This window comes from Quercus suber, unplaced genomic scaffold, assembly GCF_002906115.3.
Source record: "Quercus suber isolate HL8 unplaced genomic scaffold, Cork oak 2.0 scaffold_721, whole genome shotgun sequence".
NCBI classification, from domain to species: Eukaryota; Viridiplantae; Streptophyta; class Magnoliopsida; order Fagales; family Fagaceae; genus Quercus; species Quercus suber.
Window position 1 is genome coordinate 184,785 of NW_027070161.1, and position 17,208 is coordinate 201,992.

At 32.8% G+C, this 17,208-nt stretch overlaps 1 protein-coding gene across 1 annotated transcript; it reads left to right on the forward strand.

Annotated features, from left to right (window-relative positions):
• The first annotated feature begins 5,307 nt into the window (after positions 1–5,307).
• On the forward strand, positions 5,308–8,717 carry LOC111995606 (U-box domain-containing protein 4). The gene is made up of 2 exons (XM_024027518.2): positions 5,308–6,895; positions 8,201–8,717. Exons 1-2 carry the CDS (start codon positions 5,573–5,575, stop codon positions 8,261–8,263), a joined length of 1,386 nt encoding a protein of 461 aa, XP_023883286.2. The 5' UTR covers positions 5,308–5,572; the 3' UTR covers positions 8,264–8,717.
• The last annotated feature ends 8,491 nt before the right edge of the window (positions 8,718–17,208 follow it).

Consider the following 17,208-nt stretch of genomic DNA (forward strand, 5'->3'; position numbering starts at 1 on the left):
TCAGTTCATTTCTGTTGATTGTTATGAAAACCCATGCTAACCGCTTGTTCATGCATCAAACTTAGCTCTTTGGCCCACTCTCTACAAATTTATTTGTTGGCTCACTGGCCAAGATCCCCACATTTTTGAGTTTGGTCAGAAAATCGAGACCCTACATACATACATATGTACGTACATACATATATATATATATATATATGAATGTATGTGTATATATATATATATATATATATTGAAAAGAATAATCTAAAGGGGCTAAAATATAGCACTTAAACAAAAATATCATAAAAATAGACATAAACATGCAAATAAATATTTTTGTTTTATTGTTCCCACAAACATATGTTATTCTTAATTCAAATAGAAGCATTGGAAAATATAAAAATCTCAATGTCAACATTTGAATTTTTAAGGTTGTTCATACCCTTTTCTCCTTCAGTGTCTAAAGATAATTCAACCCTATTTTTTATATATTAGATGAATACATTTTTTATTCTCACATGTAGGGTACATTTGAAGGAAAAAAATAATTAAGGATATTTTCTGAATTTTCAAAAGAAGTTGAATTAAATAGATAAGTTTTTAGCGGTAACCGTAATCTAAATTGGTCGAAATCTTGTGGGCTAAAAAATCATATCATATGTGCTCCTAATTAGTGGATAAAAAATATTCTTTTTGATACTATTAACGATTATATATTTAGTTTAGTTAGCTTTGATATCTCCCGAGGCTGGATCTGAAGGGGGAAATGTGTTTTATATCACGTAACGTATCTGTTTTTTCAAATTGGATGGCAAATGTGCCACGTATATAAAATTATAAACCGTAAAAATACTGGATTAACATTCATAACCTATACAATTTGCAATAACATAGCTCTGTTTTTCGTGGAGGTGCTAATATGCAATTGGATATCTACTTTTGTGCCAATTAATCTATATTTTATTAAAGACAGTTTTGGCTTCTGTGAGAGCCTTAGAGGATTCTCATCAGCTCTCTCATAAAAAATGTCATTTTAATACAACAAAAACCTACTTTATCATTTTAGCACACCATTTTACAATTCACCATTTATCACATCTTCTATTTTTCAATTCTATACATTAAAATAATATATCCAATACATTAAATAATATTAAACAAATTCCATCACATTAAACTACAATCACAATCAACCTCCACAGACCACCAACAGCAATGGCAACGGCAAATCACCACTAACGGCAAATCAACCTCCACAAACTACAATCACAATCACTGGATCTCCAACAAATTTCAAATCCAAAAACCTCAACAAAAAAGAAAAGAAAAAGAAAAAGAAACTCAAAATCTTCAACAAACTTGCCGGCCCACTACAGCCACAAACACCGCCGCCCATTACAGCCACAAACATCGCCGGCCCAAAACTCAACCAACCACCACCACAACCACGACACCACCACCGGCCCAAAATCCCAACCCAACCGATCAATCAATGACCCAAAATGCACACATCGAAACCCACTACAACCACAAACACCGCTGCCCACTACAACCACAAACATTGCCGGCCCAAAACTTAACCAACCATCGCCACAACCACGACACCACCACCGGCCCAAAATCCCAACCCAACCGATCAATCAATGACCCAAAACCCACACATCGAAACCCATCCCAAATATCACACCCACGACCCGATTAAGAGATCCAAAGGTCGACGACAAGGGCTGTGGAGGTCGGCGGCGAGGGCTGTGGAGGTTGACGGCGAGGTGAGGCGGCAAGAGATTTTGAGCAAAGATGAGAGAGATCTTGAGCCGGGAGGACTGAGAGGGAAGAGATAGAGAGTGACGGAGAGAGCAGAGAAAAGAAGAAAGTGAGGAGAGAGGAGAGAGAAAAGAGAATAAAAAAGTATTAAATAAAAATGACATTTCTGTCCGTACGCTCTCAAATATGAGAGCGTACTGTAGCATGTTGCAAAATTTTGGAACATTTAGCATACCTGATAAGCATTCATTTTTGTGTTTGATGTGCCAAATGTGCCAAATTTTTGGCATTTGGCACATTTGAGAGAGCTGATGAGAATGCTCTAAGGTTGTTTGCAATACTTTTGGTTGTTATATTTTTTTAAGTTTTTATTTTTTTATTTTTGAACCAAAACAAATGCCAGAGGATGTAGTTAAACAAAAAAGTGGTTGAATGAGTACATGCCACGTAAATGCAATAACAACAAAGTGCCAAAGTGTATAATGTTATATTGTAAATTTTAAAAAATTATCACATTTCACAATATAATTTAATTCCAATATATTTATTTTATTTCACTTTACATGTTTATTGTCGTGCCTTGCATATAATCAGGGATATCAAACAACTAATAAATGCAAACTTACTAGTCTAGTTTTTATATTTAATTCTAAAGAGCTAAAAGGGTTACAAATATATTAATTAAGAATTATTATTTTTAAATAAAAATTATACAAAAACGTAGTCAACATAAACATAAACATAAACATAAAGATAAAAATAATATAAATTTTTATTTAAACCCACAAATATATATTATTTTTTATTCAAATATAATAAGAAAATATGAAAATTTACATTGTCAACATTTGAATTTTAGGCTATTCATACACCGTTCTCCTAAATGTGCCCCTTTTTGGGGGGGGGGGGGGGGTGTGAAATTGGTGAATAGATCCCATGGCTTCGCCTTTGGTTCTAAATAAAAAGTGGTTTTTAGATGGATTTAAAATATATTTAAATAGGTTGGAAGTATTACACATTTAAAGTTTTAAATAGAAGCATGGAGTCTTTATTTCTCAGTCGTTTGTCTTAATATAAGTGGAATATAAGTGGATCTAATTCAGTAACAAACTTTTAAATGAGTTTATTTAAAAATATATTTTTTAAGCTTAGATTCATGAATTTACATATAAAGACACTTGACACAAAATAAGAGATAGGATACACTTGGTATAAACTGAAGCCTATTTAAAATATAGAGATATTTGGCATTGAATTAGTAGGCAATTAAAAAAACACTTGGTACAAAATTAAAATTCAATAGAATTTAAAGAATTTTCTCTCAATGTCCACTTTTTTTTTTTTTTTTGAGAAGGCTCTCAACTTCCACTTTAATATGAATATATGATAATTTTAATTTTCCCCCTAAGAGTTATATTCTGTTTACACCAATAGTCAATTGGTTTATCTTTTCAGTTAAATACCATGTAAGCTTGTCACATGTATTTGTTTGTATAACAAAATAATGTGACATGACGTGACATCTTAAGAACATGAACGGAACCTAACTTTTATTAAGACAATGAAGGGTCAAAGTAAAAAAATGAAACAGATATATTAACCAAGTAGACTAATAACTTAAGCGAGCACCGACAAAATTGAGTAATTATAATATCACATAAGCTTATCACGTATATTTGTTTGTCTAATAAAATGACGTGACATGACATCTTAAAAACATGAACGGAATCTAACTTTTATTAAGACAGGGAATGGTCAAAGTAAAATTTGAAAAAAATATATTAACTAAGTATACTAATAACTTAAGTAAGTGCCAATCAAATTGATAAATTCTAATATCACATAAGAAATCACAATTTTTACCATAATTATCTTACATAATAAATTATAATTGACTACTTATCACTTTTAAATGATCACCCATTTTTTTTCACTACTTCTAGTTTGTCACCTGGAGAATTACGGTCCTACTATTTTTGTTGAAAAAAGTTTCTTAGTTGTGCCGTAGGTGGCTACTATTTGCATTGAAATTAACCTTTAAATGTTGAACTGGCCCAACAATCTCTGTCGCTTGGTTTATTCATGGTTAGTACTAACATTTACTGGAGAAATAATTAAGATTTCCAGCAGCCAGGCACGTGTACACAGTAGAAGAAAGATTCTAGATGCAAACCCTGCCACGCCCATGCCATCATTCAGGGGCTGATCAGTTCAGTTCCGTAAAAGCCCTCAGCACCGTCTGATCTAAATCTATGCATACAAGATGGATGATATTAATAGTCAAAGTACGTTACAGAAGTGAAAATGGCTGGCAACGCATGTCTCTACCAATCCTAAAGTGTTTTTTTTTTTTTACAACTGTTAAATAAGTGACTCTTGTCGTAACTCCCAAAGCAGAATCTTTCCCTCATCCCAGCAGTCAACTCCATTCATTCACAAAACCAAAACCCCAGTTGAAAAATAAAGAAAAAAGTGCACTTTTTTGTAATTTCAACTTGGTTTCTCAATTCGTCGACTCTTCAATCCTCAATTCTTCGTCTCACCACCGCCGATGGCCCCACACACTCTCCACACGAAAACAACACTGTGATCACTGATCACCGACCGTCACGTCACACTCCTTTCCCTCCTTTGATTTTAGGGTAATTTAATTAGGCATTTTGACAGTCTAAATATTGGCTTAAAAAATTAACTTTTTTTTTAATTATTTAATTTATTTTTGTTATTATTTATTAGTTTTATTATATTTTTTTTACTATTTATGGGTCTTACTGTAATATTTTAGCTATTTTTTAGTTTTATTTACAGTATTTTCAGTAAAAAAAATTTTAATTTCAGCTAAATAAGTTGTTCCCAAACAGATTCTAAAAGCCTATTTAGGATGTGATTATTTGCTTCAGTTTATTTGAGTTTTTAATTTCTTTTTTGTATTATTTATGTATCTTATTGCACTTTTTGGTACTATTTATAGGTCCTACTATATTATTCAGTTAGCTTTTAACTTTTATTTTTCTACACTTTCAACAAAAAAGTTTTAAATTTCAACTAAATAAATTCCAAACGCGTTTCTTAAAACTCAAAACGAAATTAGGCGTTATGGCCTTTAACTCAAAACGAAATTAGGCGTTATGGCCTTTTAGATGGCTAAAAGCGTGTTTTTAAAAGCCAAAATTCCGTTGAGCAACAATTCTTTATAACTTTTTTATAAGGGTCCAACTAATATATACTTTAAGATAATACAATAATAATTCATTTTTAGAAATTTTTTATGAAAAATTAAAAAAAAAAAAGTATCAAAACAATCAATCAACTTTTCAATTTTTTCTTCTCAAACATTTTTTTTAATTTTTATAAATTTTTTAAAAATAATTTACTAATATATGCTCTTGAACCTTCATCAGTAAAACCCTTTTTATAATCACTCTTTTAAAGCCAAAATACCATTTTACACGGCAACTTTATTTTTTATTTTTTATTTTTTTATGAGCATTTTAGACAGCTACTTATAGAAACAACATACTATAAAAAAGAAAGGTCTCAATATTGAGTCTTTTTAAGACCTTTACTTACCATGTGTTATTTATGTGGTTTGTGACTTTTATGACCAAGCCAAGTTGTTATTTTAGCTTTACCCCCAGATACCAAATCCACTTTCCTCAGCGAAAGCCAGCCTTCAAATCTCTTCCCTCATCTGCCTTCTCAACTTCTCACTCACTCTCTCTCTCTCTCACACACACTTCATTCAACCATGAAATTTTCTTAAAAAACATTCTCAAATTCATCAAACAAATAATAAAAAACTTTCGAACTTTTGTTGTTTCCAACAATGGTTTCTCTAGAAGACTCTCACTCCAGCTCAAATCGCTTCTCTTTACCACGAAACATTTACACCACCTCCTCCACCAAGATTAACCGACACGTCGGACGCTCGATGCGCACGATAAGGTCCACCATATTTCACAGCGACAACGGCGGCGACGACACCAACAGCTGCTCGTTTTCCGGCCCCGTCGCCGCCGTGAGATCCGCTTTCGTGTCCGAGAACCTCACCGACTCCGTCGTCGACATGCGTCTCGGCGAGCTGGCACTGCGGACCAACAAGTCGGTGAAGTCCAGTTCGTCGGAGGAGGAATTTCTGGATCTTTCTCAAGCTTTCAGTGACTTCTCAGCTTGCAGCAGCGACATCTCCGGCGAGCTACAGAGGCTCGCGACCTTGCCGCTGCCGGCGTTGGAGGACAGCAACGGCCAGTCGAGCGAGGTTCACCCTGAGCCTTGCATGGGGTTTTTGCAGAGAGAGAATTTCTCTACCGAGATAATCGAGAGCATTTCGCCCGAGGATCTTCAGCCGACGGTGAAGATCTGCATAGACGGGCTGCAATCGCCGTCGATTGCTGTGAAGCGATCTGCTGCGGCGAAGCTCAGGCTTTTGGCGAAGAACCGGGCCGATAACCGAGCTCTAATCGGCGAGTCCGGTGCCGTTCCGGCTCTGATTCCGCTTCTCCGGTGTAGTGATCCGTGGACTCAAGAGCACGCCGTCACGGCTTTGCTGAACCTCTCTCTCCACGAAGGGAACAAGATGGTGATCACTGATGCTGGAGCTATAAAGTCACTCGTTTATGTGCTCAAGACTGGGACCGAGACTTCGAAGCAGAACGCTGCGTGTGCGTTGCTGAGCTTGGCTTTGGTGGAGGAGAACAAGAGCTCAATTGGGGCTTGTGGGGCCATCCCGCCTTTGGTTTCGTTGCTGCTGAATGGGTCCAATAGAGGAAAGAAAGATGCGCTGACGACGATGTACAAGCTTTGTTCGATAAAGCCGAACAAGGAGAGGGCTGTGAGTGCCGGTGCGGTGAAGCCGCTGGTGGCTCTGGTGGCGGAGCAGGGGTCGGGGATGGCGGAGAAGGCGATGGTGGTGCTGAGTAGCTTGGCTGGGGTTGAGGAAGGGAAGGAGGCAATCGTGGAGGAAGGCGGGATTGCGGTGCTGGTGGAGGCTATTGAGGATGGGACTGTGAAGGGGAAGGAATTTGCGGTGGTGACTTTGTTGCAGCTGTGTGCCGACAGTGTGAGGAATAGAGGGCTGCTGGTGAGAGAAGGGGCTATTCCTCCGCTGGTCGCGCTTTCGCAGACGGGGAGTGTTAGAGCTAAGCACAAGGTGAGTGTTTTTTTAGAGGTGGTATTGGATTGATTATGATCAAACTGATTCTTGTGGTAATTTCTTTTGGTTTTTTAAGTTGATTGGTGGTGTTAACAACTTAAAACATAACAGATTGTGAAAAGCTATGGTGGCAATTATGTTACTTTTGATTAGTGGTTTGGTTTGTTAGCTGATTAAGCTTGTTTTTCATTTTATTTTCTAGCACAGTTTGTCTTCTTGACATTCTTCATATGCATTGCTACTAGATTTTGTGTTAATTGGTCATATGAGCTGACTGGTAGTTGTTAGGGATGGTGGTTCATATTCTGAATGAGAAAGTGGTCTCCTGTAAAGGACTCTGGAGTGTTCTTTAGTTGAGATTAGGGTGTTTTTAATTGGGGGCAACCATGTATTTGAGATATTGTGAAACATTAGCTGTGGCCATGGATGAAGGCACACCAGTATGTTGTATTCTATCCCTTTCTCTTGTTGGGGAAGAGAAATATGAGGGAAAGAAATGGAACTCATATCAATGAAATAGCATAATAATAATGTTGTTATAAAATCATTCATTTCCGTTCAATTCCCAAAAAATTTCGTATTTCATTCCTTTTCTTTCACATATCTAAACAACAAAGGAATAATTATTTAATTCTCTTCTATTCTTTTCCGTTCTATCCATTACATTCCTTTCCTTTCCTTTCCCTTCCTTTATAAACTCCCAAACATAGTGCAAATTTCATAGATCAATCCTCAAAATCAGTACTATTGTTAAATAGTTTTGCTGCATGATGCAGTAACAGCTGGTGGAATTATGCTCGTTACGTTTGTTTGTTAGGCAATTGGGCTAAAATGTTTGATGTAATATAGTCGCTTGTTATGCATATTTGGGCTACTTGATGACTTTGACAAAATTAGGGAGTGAATCCTGGATTTTGCATTGCACAAGATTTGGGTCACAATTTATTGGTTAGGTTAATTTTAAAAAAGTTGCCATACCAAGTAGTGAAGACTATGGATTCCACTTGTTGATAAATCTTGTACAATTAGTAGCTTGATCTTCACTCAAATTGTTGATATGGTAGCTTTTTAGATGGGGCCTTGCAAACTTGAACTTTTAAGTTTTGATTTTATGCTGTCCGCCATGCATTGTGCATGAACTTTACTGTAGATACGGTGCAAATTGTTATAATTGGAACGCTCAGAGTTTTAAGAGGTTATGATGTTGTGTTGAAAGACCATGGTCCTAGATATTGAATGTTATACTCCGATTTTGGGATTTATGATTGACTCTAATTATTTAGTATCTGGTTTGTTTTGCAGGCTGAAACTCTTCTTGGGTATTTAAGAGAACCAAGACAAGAGGCATCCACTTCAAGTCCATAGACAAGAATGTAAGTTTACTCTTTGGCTACAGCATGAAGTTGAATGTTGATGTATATATATGGAGTGCTTTTTGATGGTTTGTACAGTGTGGTTGAGAATTTTGGGAGAAAGTTTGTACAAGGAAGAAAGTTAGGGAAGCTAGTGATTAAGCGACTGACTTTTAGATAGATGATCATAACTAGGTATTGGGTTTTTTTTTTTTTTTTTTTTTTTTTTTTTTTCACTTTCATTTACTAATGTATTCTATTATTAAAAAATCTAATGTATTCTGGAGGTGGAATACATGTTTGCTTTTTAGGGTTTCTGGGTTGATGAGATTTGGGTTATTGTCCTTATATTTTGTTTGGATGACCCAAATTTTGTGGAAAGGTTTATTGATTGTCTGGTTTTATTTAGTGAAGTTGAAGAGAGTTGTACTACTTGGAGCATATTATCATTTTGAAGAATTTCTGTCTCTTGCATGCTCTATGGTGAAATGCTCTAGATGTATTTGCTTTTACTTTTTATTTCTACTGCACAACTTCCTTGTGAATCCTTTATGTGGTACCTTTGGGAGTATAGTGGATTATCATTTCTATGGTATATGGGACATTGTAACTATTCCTTTGGGTTGATTTGTATAGAGCGATCAAAAAAAAGAGGACTTTGATTTCAAATTTTTATTTAAATGACATAGAATAGGGTGTGGAATAACCTTTTTTCCCCCTATTGATGTATGGATGGATCCCGGACACGGATTTGAGATTTATTAACATGTGGACTTGAAAGAAATGATTAGATTTAAGTAGACGTTTCAAATTCATTATATCAAACCTGTTTTATATGAGACGAATCTCTTGGCTTTGAATTATGCAATCTACACCAGCAATTATTCTTCATTTCTTGATTTTAATTAAACCCCCCAACCCAAATGTGATCTTTAGGTTTTACTTATTTACCGGAAAAATTGTCTGAAAGGCCATTGAAATTGATGTTTTTGGATTTGTGGATGATATTGTTATTTCTTAATGGGAGGAAATAGGTAACTATTTTTTTTTCTATAACTATTTAGTTAGTTAGTTCGGTTCAGAAACTATATTAATTAGTAGCACCTCGAGTCTCAGAAAGTCGAGTTTGGAACTCGAGTTTCTGAGACTCGAGGTCTATGTGGCGTCTACGTGGACCTCGAGTCTCAGAAACTCGATTTCCAAATCAAAAAAATTTGAAAATATTTCAAGTATCCAAGTCTCTCATCTACAGACCAAAATACCAAAAAAAAAAAAAAATCAGATCACAGAGAGAAAAAGAATCTAGAAAAAGATGCTGAAATACCATATATGTGTTCATCAGAAAAAAAATTTTTTTTTTTTTTTTTTTTTTTTTTTTTTTTTTTTTTTTTTCCACTTTCATTTACTAATGTATTCTATTATTAAAAAAATCTAATGTATTCTAGAGGTGGAATACATGTTTGCTCTTTAGGGTTTGTGGGTTGATGAGATTTGGGTTATTGTCCTTATATTTTGTTTGGATGACCCAAATTTTGTGGAAAGGTTTATTGATTGTCTGGTTTTATTTAGTGAAGTTGAAGAGAGTTGTACTACTTGGAGCATATTATCATTTTGAAGAATTTCTGTCTCTTGCATGCTCTATGGTGAAATGCTCTAGATGTGTTTGTTTTTACTTTTTATTTCTACTGCACAACTTCCTTGTGAATCCTTTATGTGGTACCTTTGGGAGTATAGTGGATTATCATTTCTATGGTATATGGGACATTGTAACTATTCCTTTGGGTTGATTTGTATAGAGCGATCAAAAAAAGAGGACTTTGATTTCAAATTTTTATTTAAATTACATAGAATAGGGTGTGGAATAACCTTTTTTCCCCCTATTGATGTATGGATGGATCCCGGACACGGATTTGAGATTTATTAACATGTGGACTTGAAAGAAATGATTAGATTTAAGAAGACGTTTCAAATTCATTATATCAAACCTGTTTTATATGAGCGGAATCTCTTGGCTTTGAATTATGCAATCTACACCAGCAATTATTCTTCATTTCTTGATTTTAATTAAACCCCCCAACCCAAATGTGATCTTTAGGTTTTACTTATTTACAGGAAAAATTGTCTGAAAGGTCATTGAAATTGATGTTTTTGGATTTGTGGATGATATTGTTATTTCTTAATGTGCCAAAATTTTATGAACTGGTTTCTGTACTTAACTAAGTTACTCAAACCATCAGTAATGAATAAAAAACTTGGTTTATTGATAGACTAGAATATTTATTTTTATAGATTATAATGTCACCATGTCACCATAATAGGATAGGACCCCTAATATTGTGTATTCCTTTGCGACCTTCCCTTTCGGAGCTTGGTGTAAAGTTAGCTCAACTGTTGTTTGCAACGATTCCCCACCAATGGGGGCAACCCTACCACAGATTTGAATTAATTGACAGTGCTCCTTTTTCTTCTGTTCTTTTTATTTTTACGTTGTCTTTAATCTGGCTTTAGCTGGCAGAACAGGCGTTTCTGGTCCTATTGCTTGTTTGGATGCTTGTGATCCTGAAATCGAAATCAGAACCAACAATTTTGAATGATGAACTGTGGGCACCATTTGCCTTTGCAAAATTTGGCACAAATTGATTTATTCGAGTAACAACTAACAAGAAGCAGCCAAGTGTTTGTTGCGATGTCTGATGCTGCCTAGGCCTATTAATAAATGAACGGATTTGTTCATGACAAATTGACAATGCAAGTGAAGTACTTGACATCCTTTTGCTCGTTTGTTAGTTGCTTCTTTATTAATCTTCTGTTTCTGTCAAGATAATTTAAGAGTTTTCGGGTGCCACAACTATAAAGAGTTGCATATGAAAGCGCTCACCTAGAGTTAAACTTGTCAATTTGAGTAAGAGAGACTCAAGAAAGATAACTTAAGGGTGTGTTTATTTGGAGGTGAAATAAAGGGAATGAAAACTTTGGGAAAAAAATAAAATGAAAACTTTTTTAGAGTGTGTTTTGTTAGGCAGGGTGGAAGGAAAATAAATGGTGGGGTTTGGATGTTTTCTCTCTGAGTCTACTAAAAAGTTTTCTCACCAAAATAAAATAAAACTGAAGGGAGAAAATGAGACTGCTTAATAGACGAAAATGTCCATGTACACTTGCACATGGGCTTCGTTCACATTAATTGCCTTTACTCTTTTTTTTCTTCGTCTAGTTGCTTTGATTTTTTTCCCCCCTTCAGCCATTTGCACATCCAAAATTTTTTTGCTAAATAAATGTGTTAATTTTTTGTTTTATTTAATAAGGACATAATTAGGTGATTGTTTTTTTTTTTTTTTTGGGTTGTTTGTCACTTTTTTGTTTTAATTGGGCATCATTTTTTTTAACAATATGAGTAAATTTAAGCAAACTCACATTTTTCATTTCTTCACTTTTTCACTTCCAACCAAACAAAAATTAGGGAAATTAAAAATTTTATCCTTCACTTTTCCATCCTTAACCATTTTCTATCATCTCACTTTTCCACTTCTCAAACCATACAGAACCTAAGAGTTTCTGGGTGCCACAACTATAAAGAGTTGCTTATGGAAGTGCTACTAAGTGAGATGGAGAGGGGGAGTTGCTTATTGAGCTTGTTCCTAAAAGAAACAGCTGCTACCTCATAGTTCTTGGATGGCTCAAAATTAATTTTGATTCTGAGACTAGACCAAGTAACTCCCTCCTTGCTAGTTGCTACTATTTATCAAGATCACGTAGGTAAATTTATCCATGCATTGACTAATTCAGATGTCAGTGAAGATCTTCTTTGGGCTGAAACTCTACAATTTTAGTTGTTTCTTTTAGACACAACTTGGGTTTGAACAATTTAATCATTGAACGTGATGTGTTAAATATAATAGAAGTCAATGTCACACATAACTCCCCAGTCACTGCACATTGGGCAATCTCCTCCATCATAGCATATATGATATATCAATAAGATCCCCAAATCCTTTAATTGATGTTCTGTTTCCATTATTGTAAAGCCAATTATGCTACCCATGGCCTTGTTGCTTGGGTCCCTTTCATGTCCATGTTTTGGATGCAGAAACTGGTATATGGGTAGGATCCTGGACTCTCTTCTCCAATCCAGGTGATCCAATCCAACTTACGCTATTATGGTAGTTCAAAAAAATATTGTGTTTTAGCTTGTAAGTTTGAATTGTTTTAGATTTTAGGAGTTACTTTAAATTTGTTATTTTGATTGATTTTGATATTTTAAGATAATTTTAAAGAAACTGGCTCAACCTATGTAAATGATTATAGTTTTACTAAATAATGGGCTTAAATTGTTTCATACCTTATAAGAAAATTGGACTTTCATAAACAATTTACACATTATTTTCAATATATTATTATAATTTACATAATACATCTAAATTATATTTTAAATTCATTAAAATTAATTCTAAAAATACCAAAATGCTAATCCACTAAAAAATATTGTCGAATTAGAGGATTGTGTCAACTGTCAAACATCCCAGCCTTTAGTCTTATTATCACGCTATTTATGCATTTGCTGGGTTATGGGTCTTAAGTCTTAACAACTAGGTTGTATCCTGATATAAAATCTAGGCCTTTCTCTTCTCAAAAAAAAAAAAAAAAAATCTAGGCCCTTTGTTTCATTCTATTTCGGACCACTTTCATAAAGCTGTTGTTATTTAGATTTTTCAAATCTAGTTTGTAATTTCTTCTATAAAAAAGGCTGGTTTGTAATTTTTTTTTTTTAAGTCTCAATCTATAGCGTCCACTCTTATCTAATTTGTAATTTTATTTTCTTTTATTTTAACTCAAGCTACGTGCTAGCTTGAATTGAATAAAGAGAAAGAGGTATTCAATTGGAAAATAAATAAATAATTATAATTAAAGCCCAAGTCTTTTAAAAATAAACATTTCCGTTTTTGTTTTTCCTTTTCGTACTCCAAGCCAAAGTCATGACTCATGGGCTGACTAGAATGTAATAATACCCAATAACTATCTTACTAAAAGATGTTTTAATTGTGAGCTCGATTGGTAAAATTGCTTTAATTTTGGGTTCAAACTTGCGAACTTAAAAAATTAATCAGTCTCTTAGTTTGATGATAAAAAAAAAAAAAAAAAATTTATAGAGCAGACGTTATATGTTAAAATTTTATCGAGTCTTAATGTACATTTGACATCAACTTATTTAGATTTTTGCTGTAAATATTTAAAATATGCTTGTACATTAAAAAGTAAAATTTTCATAAGCTTTACATAAGAACTAAAAGCTAAAATATGACCAAAAAAAAGTTGAAGCCATCAGACACCTTAAGCTCACAAAATTGTAATAAACACTAGATTATTTCATAGCTCATTAAGTTTTGTTTGTTTCGACGTTAATGTTTCTAAAAAATGAGTTATTTTTCATTTTTTTATATAAAAAAAAAAAATCACATTTTTCTATTTTGACACTCACCTCAAAATTAGATAGAGTTCTATTCAATAGTTTCTATATTGCCTCTTAACTTCTTTATTTAGCATGGAGTAAGATAGAGTTGTTTTTCATAAAATTTTGTGGAAAATAATCTCTAAAGATAAGTCATATCTTTAATAGGGATTTTGTTAACTAAAAAATAGTTTTCATTTACTTATTTTTCTGATGCAATCAAATATTAGAAAATACAAAATACTATTTTTATAAGAGATTTTTTAGAGAAACAAACGCAAATATTGTTGGCTCAAACTACTTGATCACCAACCCAACTCGCTCAATCACCCACCATTACTTAAACCTCATTTATTGAACTCAACCGCTTACACCCTCAGCTGCTTAGAAATCACACTTTATCCATAAAAACATTTGAAACATTTGTTTTCAAAGATAACATGGGATGCATTGCTTTGAATTTATTTGCTCTACTGACTTATTTGCTCCATGATTGCATTTGCTCTTGATTATTATGATTTTTCTTCATTATGTTTGAAGAGTGTTGTATTGGATTCTTCTTTAGTCATCAACATTTATCTAAATATTAACTATTTTTTTTTGGGGGGGGGGGGGGGGGGGGGGGGGGCGAAGAACACTATTTTTGAAATCCATTTAAGATGTTAAAAAGCTAATAAAATTCAAACCATCCATTTAAGACTAGTACTATTAGGTAGAAGATTGCAGTTAGGCTTGAGCCAGAAGCGGAGCAAGGGAGGCTAAGAAGATTGATTGCAAAGAGACAGAGAAAGCATGGTGGACTGTGTTGATAGTGCCTCCACCTACATCAGCTTCACTAAAATGCCTCACAACTAGGGGCGAAACCACATTGAACAAAATTATCTAAAAAATATGAGCCAAAATTTAAAAAAAAAAAAAAAAATTATTGGCTAGAACAGTGGTTCCTAAAAACAATTGTCCAAATGACTCTCTCAAATAGAGATTTTTTTTTTTTTTAAAAAACTTTTTTTAACAAGAAAAAAATAAAAAAGTAATGCTAGAATAGCATTTCTCCTTTTCAACTTTTTTCTATCTTATTGGATGAGTTCAGATTGTGAAGTCTAAGTAAAGCGTTTTTTATAAAAACATAAACAATATTTTCTTACAACTTTTAACATTTAATAATTTGTCATGAGACTTGATCGGTCTATTTGAATTTTATTTTATTTGCCTTGACTTATAAATAATAAGTTTCATTTTTAGACTATAATAAAATAAACTTGCTCAACATTTACCACCACGATGACTCCAATGCATCATCCTCCTTCAACCACATTTTGTTGTGAAGATTGTGGTTAGGCTTGAGCCAAAAGCCGAGCAAACGATGCTAAGAAGATTGATGAGAGAGAGAGAAAGAGAGTGGTGGACTTTGCTGATAGCATCTCCACTTGCATTAGCTTCACTTAAATGCCTCACAACTAGTGGCGAAACCACTTGAACATGATTTTTTAATAAAAGTATCTTAAAATTATATATAAAAAAATGATACCCAATTAAAAAAAAAAGATTGGCTAGACCAATGTTAGCTAAAAACAATTGTCCAAATGAATCCCTCAAATGTAGAATCTTTTAACAAAACAATTTTTTTTAACAAGAAACAAATAAAAAAGTTATGCTAGAATAGCATTTCTCCTTTGCAACTTTTTTTCTATCCTATTTGATGAGTTTAGATTGTTAAGTCTAAGTAGAGAGTTTATAATAAAAATATAAACAATATTTTCTTGCTACTTTTGACATTGAAAAGCAAATTTTCCAATTAAAAAAAAACATTAAATAATATGTTATGAGACTTAATCAGTCTATTTGAGTTTGATTTTATTTGCCTTGACTTATAAATAATAAGTTTCATTTATAGACAATAATATTTTGAATTGTAGAGATATTTTTTATTTGTAACTAAGTTATTGTTTTTTTTTTTTTTCATGTGCAAATTCTTGATTTTAAAATTTTAAATTCATTATTGTGCTTAAGAAATAGTTAAATATAGGAGATTTATGTTACAAATGATAGTATTCAAAATAAATATGAATTTTTTAATTAAAAAATTAGAATAAAATGATATCAATTTTTTTTACATATCTACATTCAATTTCATATTTATTAAAAAAAAAACTATTGATGTAGGTAGAGAACCACAAGAAATAAGATACATTTGTTTCTAAAATATAACCTCAAATCCATGAGGGAGAGATAATTTTGAATCCATCAAAAAAATGAGAGAAAAATCTGATATTTTATTAAACTAAAATCTCAATGTCAAATTCATTTACAGACTTGGAGCTGGACTGTTGGAGGCTAGTTTAAAGGCTCTGTAAAACTTGACTTAAAAAATAATATATATATATATATATATTCCAAAAAAGATCATGATCGAAACCATATCCTAAATCTTAAATTTCAAAAATTACATAAAAATATCAAAATTTGATAAACGACAAAAATTGAATTTTTTCCAACATCCAACTAGATGATACATATATGGCAGATTTGGCCACAGAGGGAGAACAACACGAGCTGAAGATGATTATGTATGAACTTTTATAGAAAAAAAATAAGAACTATTTTTTTAGACTATTGAAAAGAAAATAATGAGAGATTGAGATCTAGTGCAATTGCATACTGTGCAATTACCTCATTTCCTTCTCTCTCTCTCTCTTTTTTTTTTTTTCCTTTTTTTTCTTTTTTTCTTTTTAACATTTTTAACTTTTTAACTTTAACTTTTTACTCCTTTTTAATATTTTTTAATTTAATGGTTAAGATTGAAAGTTGCTTTTTCTATCTTTCAATCTAAACCATTCATTGTTATTGCATAAGGTGCAATACTAACTAATTTCAATCCAATAATGAGAGGTATGTTAGAGAGAGTAAGAATGGTAGGTGAGGGGTTTGAATCTTTGATAGATTATGAAAAGACTATGGGAGAATAGTTAAATCTAGTAGGAAAAAGACATGTTGGAGAGTACATATTCTAAATCTGCGTGAATTTATTAGGAATATAGATAAGGATAATTGTTTCACTCAATAAAATAAAACAAAAAATTACAATACTTGCATGTCTATGCTAAGTATTAGCCAGAACTAAGATAATTTTTCAAGCTTGATGCATATGATGTTTGAATATTTCACCAAATTAATAGTTTGTCCTAGATTCTCAATGTAAAATTAATGAAAACGCTTTTTATAACTCAAATGCAATAATTTTCTGGGCATAATTCACACTTAAACTTAAGATATGAGCAATTTTGACTTGTTATATAGTGATTTTTTTTTTTAAAATCTCCAGTACTAACAAATCAATTGAAAAGATGAACAATTTCCAAAGTATCATTGACCTACCAATTTTCAAAACCAACGATTGAAAATATTATGCGTAGTTTTAACTTGGTGGATACTTTAATTATTCAAGTAAAAATGATTTTTATTAATTGAGTTGATTTAGAATTTATGTAATAATCCAAATTTAAGATGTATTAATA

What these genes read in the sequence shown, in the direction of transcription:
- LOC111995606 (XM_024027518.2), top strand. Translation starts at nt 5,573, where the DNA reads ATGGTTTCTCTAGAAGACTCTCACTCCAGCTCAAATCGCTTCTCTTTA. An exon ending in GTGTTAGAGCTAAGCACAAG is followed by an intron (nt 6,896 to 8,200) that starts GTGAGTGTTTTT and finishes TTTGTTTTGCAG; the next exon opens with GCTGAAACTCTTCTTGGGTA.